The sequence below is a fragment of the Manacus vitellinus genome, unplaced genomic scaffold (assembly GCF_001715985.3).
Source record: "Manacus vitellinus isolate BGI_N305 unplaced genomic scaffold, ASM171598v3 scaffold_27_pilon, whole genome shotgun sequence".
Classification (NCBI taxonomy): Eukaryota; Metazoa; Chordata; class Aves; order Passeriformes; family Pipridae; genus Manacus; species Manacus vitellinus.
Genome location: NW_021940039.1, coordinates 5,830,349 through 5,841,245, shown reverse-complemented (window position 1 = coordinate 5,841,245; position 10,897 = coordinate 5,830,349). Strand labels below are relative to the sequence as shown.

Below are 10,897 nucleotides of genomic sequence, written 5' to 3'. Positions count from 1 at the left end.
CCGCGAGCTGCCGCTTTCGAGGCTTTTTTGTTTCTAACCCTCCTTCTGAGCGTTCTCTTTGCTGTTTGGAAGGTGGCGTGTGCCCAGACGCGCTGTTTCTATTGATATCTCAGTCCTCTCTAAATTATTTCACATTCCCTCGAATGTGTCGGTCGTAGTAAACGCGGCTTACAACGCTTTAATTAAATTGCTGCTCATGTGTCACGGTTGACTTTTAAATTAAGTTGGCTTGTAAAACTGTGGAGGGGGACGTGAGCTGTGGTTTTCTGGGGGTGAACTCACTTTAGGGCCGTTTTGTCAAACTTTCCTGCACTTCATCAGCTCCCAGTGCACCCTGTGAGGCTGAAGCTTTGAGGCCTTATAGGACTTCTGACATTTAGTAGAAATCCCCGGGTGCTTTTACAGTAGATCACTAGAAAAGGTCTTAAAGAGAAGCCCCAGGTGATTTGTCAGGCTTGAGAATGAAGGGATGTTGACACATTTTCGTTTGTTTTTCAGAAAAAGAGCAACAGGAAGCAATTGAACACATTGATGAAGTACAGAATGAAATAGACAGGTAAACACTATCAAATTTTTAAAACGTTTGAGCAGAAATTGAAGTGGAACTGTCAAAGTAAAAATATTTAGTAACCTAAGTGCTTAGTAGTGCTCTCTCTGTTTGAACTCTGCCAAGACATACATGTGTTCTGACTTGATTAGAGGCTTTAAAAAAACCAAAGAACTGTCCTGGTTTCTTGCTTAATTGTGTAGAGTTAAAAAGGTACAGCTTGAGTTTAAAATTTTAAATTAATTGTGGTAGTTTTGATAACAGCAGTGTATTTTCTGTTGGGTTTTTGAGATCGTGTGTGTTATCTGGCAAAAGTATTTCCCTGTTTGCAAGCAGAACCAAGAACTTGGTTAAAAAGTCGGCTTTTATTATATATTTTTATTACAATATCGGTGTGCTTGTAGAATAACACATAGAAAATGTCTCTGAAATGTTAGTTTTATATGTCAGAGCTCTCTGGGCTGTGGATCTTTGCCTGGATCTTCTCTCCCTGCCCACTGTCCTACAGGGACTGCAGGTGACTGTTGGGGCTCTGACCCTGTGAAGCTGTTGCAGTGTCAGGGCTTTCCCTTTTTACAACAACAATCAAATGTTATGTCTTCAGATTTTACTTGCATGGGGTGTAAAATTGCTGTGGCTTCCTTGCCTGCCCAGAAGTTAGAGCAGGTGATGGTGTTGTGTGTTCTCCATCTGCAGGTCTTTTGCAAACAAAATGTGTAAGGGGTAAAACACTACTTTGCTTTGCATAAATAGAGGTCCATTCTAGCAAAGCATTGTGTGTTGGGAAGGTTCCATTAAGACCAGTGAGATTCTTCTGGCAGGGTGTTTAATAGTTGTTACAGCTCTGGGCCTCAGGTTTTTTGGGATACTTCATTAGTTAAAGATGGCAGACTGATCTTACCAAACCCATTCAGCTCTTAGTTAGCTACTTATGGTGTGTCCTTAACTCCCAGTTCTCTGCCTGTGGTTAACATGGCTCCTTCTGTTACAGACTGAATGAACAAGCCAGTGAGGAAATTTTGAAAGTAGAACAGAAATACAACAAACTCCGCCAACCATTCTTCCAGAAGAGGTCAGAGTTGATCGCCAAAATCCCGAATTTCTGGGTAACAACATTTGTCAACCACCCACAAGGTATATTCTTAATAGCCCTCCTTATTTCCCTGTAAGTTCAGTATTGGCTTGCTTGTTACATGGGTGTCTTGCAGCTCTGAGGGTCTCGTACAGTTGTCACTGGTCACACCAAAAACTTCCTTTCTGTCCTAGGTTGCATTTTATAAGTTTTTATTTCTAGCACTTGTTGACAAAAGAACATCTTGTTCACTAATATACTTCAATCTTAAAATGCCTGCATTTTAAATGGCGACTTTCCCACTTTATTCAGTGCATTGGGCCCTTAAAGTAAAAAGAAAAAATAGGATTCTAGTTTATTTGGGTGTTTTGAATTGGAAGTGAGCTCCTTGGGACTCTTCACAATAAACTTTCTGCAAAACAAGTTTGTAGACTGCTTAGAGTGGGCAAACAACAGGCATGAAAATCTGTGTCAAAGAAGGGTACATGGATGTACATGGTGTTTGCTGCTCTTTTAACACTAAACTGCAACAAGCAAATATATAAAGTTTTCACCTCAGCAAATGCAAATAGTCTGTTGGCTGCTAACTGGAATTAAAGGAGCTGGTTTGGACAGATGTGTTGCTTTTAAGATTGATCTTACTATCAGCTTCCTGTATTTTGCCTGCATGATGTGCATTCCATGGCTTTGTTAATGTGGGAATTCCTCATTCTGCCTCAGTATCTGCACTGCTGGGAGAAGAAGATGAGGAAGCACTGCATTACTTGACCAGAGTTGAGGTGACAGAATTTGAAGACATCAAATCAGGTTACAGAATAGATTTTGTAAGTACTTTAAGTGATTCCTTCACTTGTGATTTAATGGGTTTTTTTGATGTAATTGCATGTTGGGCTCTAGTTTATAACTTAAGAGATTAAATTATTCATTTAGTGCCAGCTTTGACCTGGCCTGTGTGTTGCCATTCTCTGGGTTCTAATTCCTTGCTTTCCACTCTGCAGTATTTTGATGAGAATCCCTACTTTGAAAATAAAGTTCTCTCCAAAGAGTTTCACCTCAATGAAAGTGGAGACCCTTCTTCAAAATCAACTGAGATCAAATGGAAATCTGGGAAGGTATGTAGAGCATCTGGGAGAGCTGATGGCTGCTGTGTGATGCCATCACTTTAATTACCTTCCTTTTGCTTTTTTCCTTTGCATTGAAGCTGCTCTTTCTTCCCCTCTCACTCCCCTAGGCACTTCTCTGCACACATAGCTCTTGGCTATCTTGCAGGGTTTGGAATACCCCATTTCCATGGAGATCCTTAGTGGATTCTCTTGCTCAGTTGAGCACCACCGTTAAAACAGGGAAAGCACAAGTGTGACCAGGTGGAGAAATTACCAAGTGCAGTAGTTTGTCTCTTCCTTGGTCAGCATCTAGACTGATGTTGTTTTCTTAAAATAACAATTAAATAAGGAATTCTGAGGACAGTTGTTTGGGGATCAGATAGTGGGGTGTGATTTGATTTTATTTTTATTTCCTCGACTTCATTTCCAGACACCACATCTTTGTAGAAGTTGTAGCCACACAATAATGTGGATATACCTGTAATCCAGGCAGCATTCAAACATAATTTATTTGCTGTAGTTCATTTCTGTAAAAGTTGGAAGCACTTTCATGTTACTCTGAAGATTTTGAACTGACTATTTAAAAGTAGAACTGAGGGTCGCAGTTAAGTTGCTATTGCTTTGTCACCCTCAGACCAAGGAGAAAACTTAATCTTTTTTCATTGAGAACTAGAACTTTTCTACAAGAACTTAGAGTCCTGTACAAACCAGTTAAGTGATCCTTACAACATACCACAAAATCAGATTGAACTCTGCTGTTGTTCTTCATTAAACAGTGCAAACCTACAAATGTGATTCTTTCAAGAAAACAAATACTAAAAGTTTGGAGTTACTGTGTGATCACAAATTTTTTTTAAATAGTGGATAGTAATTTTCAGGCTTGGCAAAAAGATTGTTGCAAACTTACTACACTTACAGAACTCACATATGTTCTTGTGACCCTGTGTTTGAGCGGTTTGTGTGGTTTTTTTTTTTTTCTCCACTTACTACAAAGAATGGCCTGAAGACTTCAAAGCAGGAAACCTTAGGCTAAGAAGGCCCAGACAGGTCTTTATCTCAAGTTAAATACAGAGCTTAGAGGTGTGGAGCCTGTTTCCTAAATGGGGTGCATTTAGTAGTCGTAGCATCCAGTTGCTACTCTTGAGTAGCATTTAGCTGTTGTGAGACCTTTTAAATTCAGTGTATCATTAAATACTTGTCATACTTTTGCTTCTTTGGGGTAGGGAAACATCAATCAGATGTGGGATTCTGTGAATTTTCGTGTTTCTGTGGAAGTCATTGAAAGAAACAGGCAGGTTTACTGTTCTCTCATGTTCATGAGAAATGCACTATTTTCTGGGAGTTGTTTGGGTTCCAAATGTTTCTTAAAGACTTATCCTGAATGAGGAAGAGAAGGTGACTTATTGTGTGTGTTTAGACAAGTAGGCTTCTAAAAATGAAAAAAAACCAAGAAAACTTCAGTAAACTTCTTAACTTGCTTTTCAGGACCTGACAAAACGTTCAAGCCAGACACAGAACAAAGCCAGTAGGAAGAGGCAGCATGAAGAGCCAGAAAGCTTCTTCACCTGGTTCACTGACCACTCTGATGCAGGGGCTGACGAACTAGGAGAAGTCATCAAGGATGACATCTGGCCAAATCCATTACAGTACTACTTGGTAGGTCCAGCCCTGAGCAGGGACACGGGGCCCACAGCAGCTCTGTGAGAGAGAGGGAATTTGAGCACTGTAGTTGATGTTGCAAATGTGTCTTTAAGGTTCCTGACATGGACGATGAAGAAGGGGAGGGAGAGGAGGATGACGATGATGATGAAGAGGAGGAAGGATTAGAGGATATTGATGAAGAAGGAGATGAAGATGAGGGGGAGGAAGATGAAGATGATGATGAGGGAGAGGAAGGAGAGGTGAGTAATTTTGCCCTTCGTGCCATCCATCTCTGGTGTGTGAGGGATCTTGTAAGAATACCAGGCTGTTGTTAGCAAGGTGAAATAGCTCTTTTCTGTGCTTCAGGGTGTTTGGAGGGGAGGAACAGAACTGCCACTACTTGTGGAGTGGTTTCAGTGTAGTAATAAGTATGTTTGTGTATATGAGAAACACTGTGTAAATATGTAGTTATAGTAAATTTCTAAGGGAGGTGCTCCAGAAGAACGAGGATGTAACAAAATTCTCAGTTATTCAGTGAACATTCTAGCAGTGTTTTACACGTAAATAGCTTTTGTTGATGCATCTAATCATCCTCCCACTTTTTGGTTTATTTCTGCTTGTGGCCTGCTTAGCTAAGACTCTCTGTTGGGTTCAGGAATTAAAAATTTCCTTAAGTAGCAAGTGGAATTCCAGGATCAGCATCCAGGGTGTTGGGAACTTAAAACATTTTTGTTTCTCATAACTGGGTGTGGGGTGTCCGAGCAGCAAAAACTGCTTGCACTGGGAGATCTGCTCTGGGCTTTATTTTGTAACCTTGAATTTGCCATGTGAAAGTTGAAGCATTTCACAGTTTAAAATGAGGGGGGGAAAAAAGATGAGCCCTTCACTTCCCAAATGTTAAACTCATCTCAATGCTTGTAGTGATTCTAAGTCACGCTTTTTCTCAAACCTTTGTGTTTTCATTGGGACATCCAGGTATTGAGGGATTTCTGGGCACTCAGGGCAAGTGTTTCCCACTCCCTAGTGAAGAGGGGAATGAGATGATCCTACAGCACACACTGAGTAACTCTGTAGCCTGTAGGGTGGTACAACAACTCTGATCACTCACTGCATTTGCTATCTGAAGTTTAGTGATTTAGATTGTTTTAACTGTTGCTTATCTTTCAACAGGAGGATGAAGGAGAAGATGACTAATTGAACACTGATGGATTCCAAACCCCCTTTTTACCTTTTTAATTTTTCTCCAGTCCCTGGGAGCAAGTTGCTGTCTTTTATTTCTTGTGCTCAGTCGCCTTGTTCTCTTGAGGTCTCTTTTTATCTCCTCTACACCATGGTTCACGATTTATTTTGGGGGAAATACCTTGAGCAGAACACAGTGGAAAAGAATCTACCAGTTTCTGTTTCAAGTTCATTTTTATCCCTTTCTGTCTCAAAACAAAAAACTGTTTATGGAATCAACACACCATGTTCTGTGGGAAAAAAGAAAACCTTCTGCTCCCTTCACTCTGCTGGAAGCTGAAGAGTGCTAGGCCCCTGTGTAGTAGTGCATAGAATCTAGCTTTTTTCCTTCTTTCTCTGTATATTGGGCTCAGAGATTACACTGTGTCTCTATGTGAATATGGACAGTTAGCATTTACCAACATGTATCTGTCTACTTTCTCTTGTTTAAAAAAAAGAAAAAAACCTAAAAAAAAAAATAAAAAATAAAAATGGGGTTATAGAAGGTCAGCCGGGGTGGGTTTCAGATGTTTGGGTGGGTTAAGTGGGCATTTTGACAACATGGCTTCTTCTCCTTTGGCATGTTTAATTGTGATGTTTAACAAACATCCTTGCAGTTTAAGATGACACTTTTAAAATAAAATCTTCTCCTAATGATGACTTTGAGCCCTGCCACTTGATGGAGAATCAGCAGAACCTGTAGGATCTTATTTGGAATTGACATTCTCTATTGTAATTTTGTTCTTGTTTATTTTTAAATTCTTTTTTTTTTTTTTTTTTTTTGTTTCACTGGAAAGGAAAGAAAGATGCTCAGTTTTAAACGTTAAAGTGTACAAGTTGCTTTGTTACAATAAAACTAAATGTGTACACAAAGGGGCTGGTTGGTCTTCACTGAAAGAAACCGGTTTTAATACCTTGTTTAGAACTTGCTTGTAGTTTCTAGGCATTTTTGGAGGCATTTGGGCAGTATTTCTGTAGTGCAATGCAGCCTTGTGGTTGTGTGGACTGATAATCAGTTAAATTAGTTTCTACTATTTCAGAACCTGGAAAGTGTTTCCTTTGGTAGTTCCTACTGCACACTGACTCTTGTAGGACCATGTGTGAAGACACAGGTTTTTATTCCTGATTTACTAAAAAGAAAAATAACTTCTCAGAATTCTTGAGCAGTAACTTGCAGTGCTGTATCTCCAGTACATCAGTTTGCATGAAAATACCATGCAAGCTTAGAACAAAGAGACCAAGGGGTCTTATAATAAGATTTGGGTGGTTTTTTAAGTCTTTTCAGTTGAAAATAAATCTTAAGTGCAAGCTAATTTGGGCTATTTCAAAGAGCAAGGTTCTTGGTAAGCTCATGTAGAAAAGTTGCTACTTCCCTGCTTTCTTTCCTTGGTAGCAGCGTGTACATGTGCTTTAGATACACTCTCATTTTAGGAGACTGCATTTGAGAAGCCTGTAACAATTTCACATAGAGGTTGTTGGTACTGGTATTCCACAAAGTGTAATGGAAGTTGTTTTAACATGCTGTGCTTTTGAAATATTTAAAAAAAAACCAAACAAAATGTTGTATCAGCTAATCTGAAATTCAAACAGCTCTTTGGATGTGTAGAAAAGACTTGTCTTCTGGGAAGACTTGCTGTTATATGCTCTGATCCCTTTTCCTCACAGAATTTGCTACAGCCAAATTCAGCCTGGTTTTGGTGCTTAAAAATACACTTGGCAGGACACGATCGATCCCTGGTGGAGACGTGCACAAATAATGTGTGAGGGAAAACATTCTGTGAGTGTGTGGTCCAGCCTGGATTCCATCCAGTTGTCAGAGACAATGCAACGTCCAGTCTCATGTGATCGATGCAGAAATAAGACAACCATGTACTTTATTCCATCTCAACAAAAGCTTCTGCCCTGATCCTGCTTGCAGAGCTAAGTACAGTGTTGACCAGTAATGGTTTCTTACCACTAGAGAGAGAAGGAACAAAACCTATGAAGTCCTATAAGTTTTAGATCTTTTCCATTTAATTCCTTTTTGTTGTAACATTGAAAATTGCTTCCTACTGTGGTAAAGGGTCGATGTGCTGTTACTTGCCATGATGCCTCATTACTTAGTTTTTATGTAGTTTCTCAAGGAAAATAATCTTTTGCTAGTCTTGAATGCTTTAGGAAAAACATTGTGCTGTTGTTGTTCCACTAGCAGAAAACCTTTAAAAACTGTTCTGAAAGTAATCAAGGCTTCAGGCTCTGTAAAGTCAAGTACCAGGAAAAAGGAATGAGAAGTCTGGATAATTAAATGCTACTTACAAAATTTTTCTTGCACGTTCTTTAGGATTTTACAGGGTGCCAAAATACTCTTGCTACTGTACTGATAATACTGAATTTCCTGTGAAACTTAAGGGTTTACTCCTGACAATGGCTCAAGAGTAAACTAAGATGGTAAAAGAATACACCATATTAGTTAAGCATTATCTTAATTTATTTTTTTTAGCAATGGAAATGAGTAGGGATTAACACATTTCTCTGCAATGCTGAAGAAATACTACAGCTGGCCACTGTTTGCTCTGAGTGTTCTTGTCTAATTTGGCTGAATATATGTAATGGGTGTCCATTTCTTACTTGATTTATTTTATATGCATATAAAGAGCTTTTAAAAGTAGACATCCACCTTGGATGAAAATAGTGGGAGATTCATTCTTATTAAGTATCGGTCTATCATTAATTCCCCCTGCTTGAGCTCCTCACATCCAGTCCTGCCAAGTGAAATTTGTCACAGGTGGATGCTGACTTTCAGGCTTTGTGGTCTGAATTTCCAGGGTTAGAACATAGAGTTGGCAGCAATTTAATAACAGTGAAGCTACTGTGCTGGGACTTTATGACTTAACTGGCTCAAAGGTTATTTTTAAGTTTGAAGTTTTAATTGCTATAAAATGGAATCTTTTGTCTGTAATTTCTAGTGCCAAAGGAAACAAATACATCTGTGTGTGTGTAAATATAGTTAGAAAGGTTTGAGTTTAAACAGATGATCTGTGTACTTATTCATACTTGTCAACATAGTTTCTGTCCCTGTAAAGAAGCATTATCTGAATCGATTTCTCAGTCATTTTTGACATTTGAATCTGTAAGCTCTTTGTACCACACTAAACCAGGTGCACAGGTATAGTACTTTGTTTATTGGATACTGTTCCTGAAGTTTGAAGCCATGCTTTTTTTTTTTTTTAAAGAGACTGAAATCAGTGAAATAATTTCTCTGCTGTACCTTCAAGCTCTCCTTCTGTGTGAAGGAATTAAAGTACATTTAACTGTTACTTGAAGTTACCATTTCTAAGAGTCTTTTTCAAAAGAATCAGTTATTAGTCCCATACTCAGCATCATCTTCCACGGGTGAGGTGGACAGTGGTCATGAGGTGGTTCTCCTTCGGGGAGGAGAGAGGGGAGGTCACAAGTGCCTCTAGTACCAGCTGCTTGCTCTGGGGAACAGACTTATGCTTAATCTCTTGTCCTCCCTCTCCTGGATTAAAAATGGAAATTTCTAAGGCATTTTTCCTTGATCATCACCTTCTCCCAGTGACTGTACTCCAGTGCAGTGCCTTCTCCCGGGTTTAGTGGAGAACAGGGGCTGCCAGTTCAGTGTTGGGCCCCCCTTAATCCCCAGCCCTGCTCTGAGAGCCCCCAAAGAGGCAGCACAGCTCCATCCCGGGATGGAAACCGTGACCCACCTTCCCCCGGGCTGCTCCCACGCTGCCCTTTCCCGGCTCCCCGGCAGAAGCTGCCCTGGGAGCATCCCCAGCACCAGGGGCTGGTGCCCTGCGGGATCCTGGAAGGGCTGGACAGGCACAAATCCCGGCTGTGAGTCATCTTCCCGTGGCACAGGGGTTGCAGAGTGGGCAGGAACTGCTGATCCCACGCCTCAGGGATGGGCTGGGATAATGGGGAGCCAGGGACATGGCCCACTGGCCTCCAGGATCACCCTGGAGAGAGCCAGCCCTGTCCCTCCAGGCTGGGGAGCTCGTTCAGCCAGAGGATCCTCGGAGCTCCAGCTCCCTGAACTGCCCCCTTGCCCTCACTCTGCCTCCCTGGAGGGTCTGAGACCAGGAGGAAAGAGGGGGAAGCCCCTGTGTGAACCCCGAGTGGGCAAAGGGGGCCCCCCACACCTCTCCAGTGATCCCGACTGTTGGGACAGAGTGGCTCTGGGAAGGTGTGGAAGTGTCCCTGCTCCTCTGGAACTCCATCTACACGTCCTAGTCTGACTTCCAGTATTTCCAATGAATGAACAGTCTAATTAAAATAATTCCTTAAACACTGACCAGAGCCTGGACCATGTTACAAATAGTAACAGGTTGCAGAAGGCTTTATATTAAACAAATGCACTGGCTTTATTAACAACAGGAGCATATTCAAAGGTTTAATAGAAGTTAAGGCTTTATTAATTCAACTCAGTTAATATGGATCTGAATTTTACATCAAATTTTTATTTTCGTGTGATTTCCTTTTATTAATTATTCAGTTGTAAATCTCTCACAAAATGCTTAGGCTAGAAAAACTGTTGTAATTAAGTAAAAGGAAAACATTTCTGTTTATTAGTACATTTCTAAATTTGTACGTGGGAACACTGTCACCTCCAGATGCCTTCTGACTCACAGCTGTGCACAATCCAGGACTGAAGAGCATATTAGTGTGGTAATAATATTATGTAATACTGCTGAGGAGGGTCTTTAACACCTGAAAGTAGTATCTTTTTAATTTGTTTTAAGCACCGAGTCGGTTCTGTGTGATGGGATGGCAGTACAGCAGCACCAGTTGTTTTTCCCTCACGAGAGCTGAGAGATTGCTGCCTACCCAACGCATTTAGGTTATTTATTCACTCAAATATTCGGCTGAACCCCCAAATCCTGCATTTAGAGGGGCAGTTCCGCAGGGAAAAAGTTCCCCACAGCCCAGCACCGCGGCAGGGATCGCCCCAGGGACGGGATCCAGGGATCCTGGCCCGAGGGGAGCCGCAGTTTGCTTGTTCCCGTGCGAAGTCGCGAGTCAGTTCGGAGAACTAAAACTGGAAACCACCCGCTGGCCGCGGCACAAAGAGGGGCACCCGCAGGGGTTTCTCCCAGAGGGGCCGAGCGGGGGACGTGTCCCTGCGCATCCCCGTCGCCTCCCTTTGGCACGGACCCACGGTCTCGGTGCCACCGCGGCCACTGACCCCTCCAGCCCCTCTCCAGCCCCTCCTTCCCCTCGGGGCGGTGTCCGGTACCTCATTCCCCGCAGCGTCCTCGCTCCTTCCCGCCGCCACACGGGCCCTCGGCCGCGCGTTTCCCCTGAGGGCGGGCGGAG

General features: G+C 41.8%; 1 protein-coding gene across 1 annotated transcript in view; it reads left to right on the top strand.

Moving 5' to 3' along the window:
• The window catches only part of SET (SET nuclear proto-oncogene), an 8,752-nt gene extending 2,298 nt beyond the window's left edge, over positions 1-6,454 (top strand). The window contains exons 2-8 of the mRNA XM_008919454.3: positions 499-556; positions 1,539-1,681; positions 2,340-2,443; positions 2,618-2,731; positions 4,208-4,378; positions 4,477-4,623; positions 5,534-6,454. Coding sequence (XP_008917702.1) covers positions 499-556; positions 1,539-1,681; positions 2,340-2,443; positions 2,618-2,731; positions 4,208-4,378; positions 4,477-4,623; positions 5,534-5,557 — 761 coding nt within the window. The 3' untranslated portion in view covers positions 5,558-6,454. The remainder of the gene's footprint in view (positions 1-498; positions 557-1,538; positions 1,682-2,339; positions 2,444-2,617; positions 2,732-4,207; positions 4,379-4,476; positions 4,624-5,533) is intronic.
• The last annotated feature ends 4,443 nt before the right edge of the window (positions 6,455-10,897 follow it).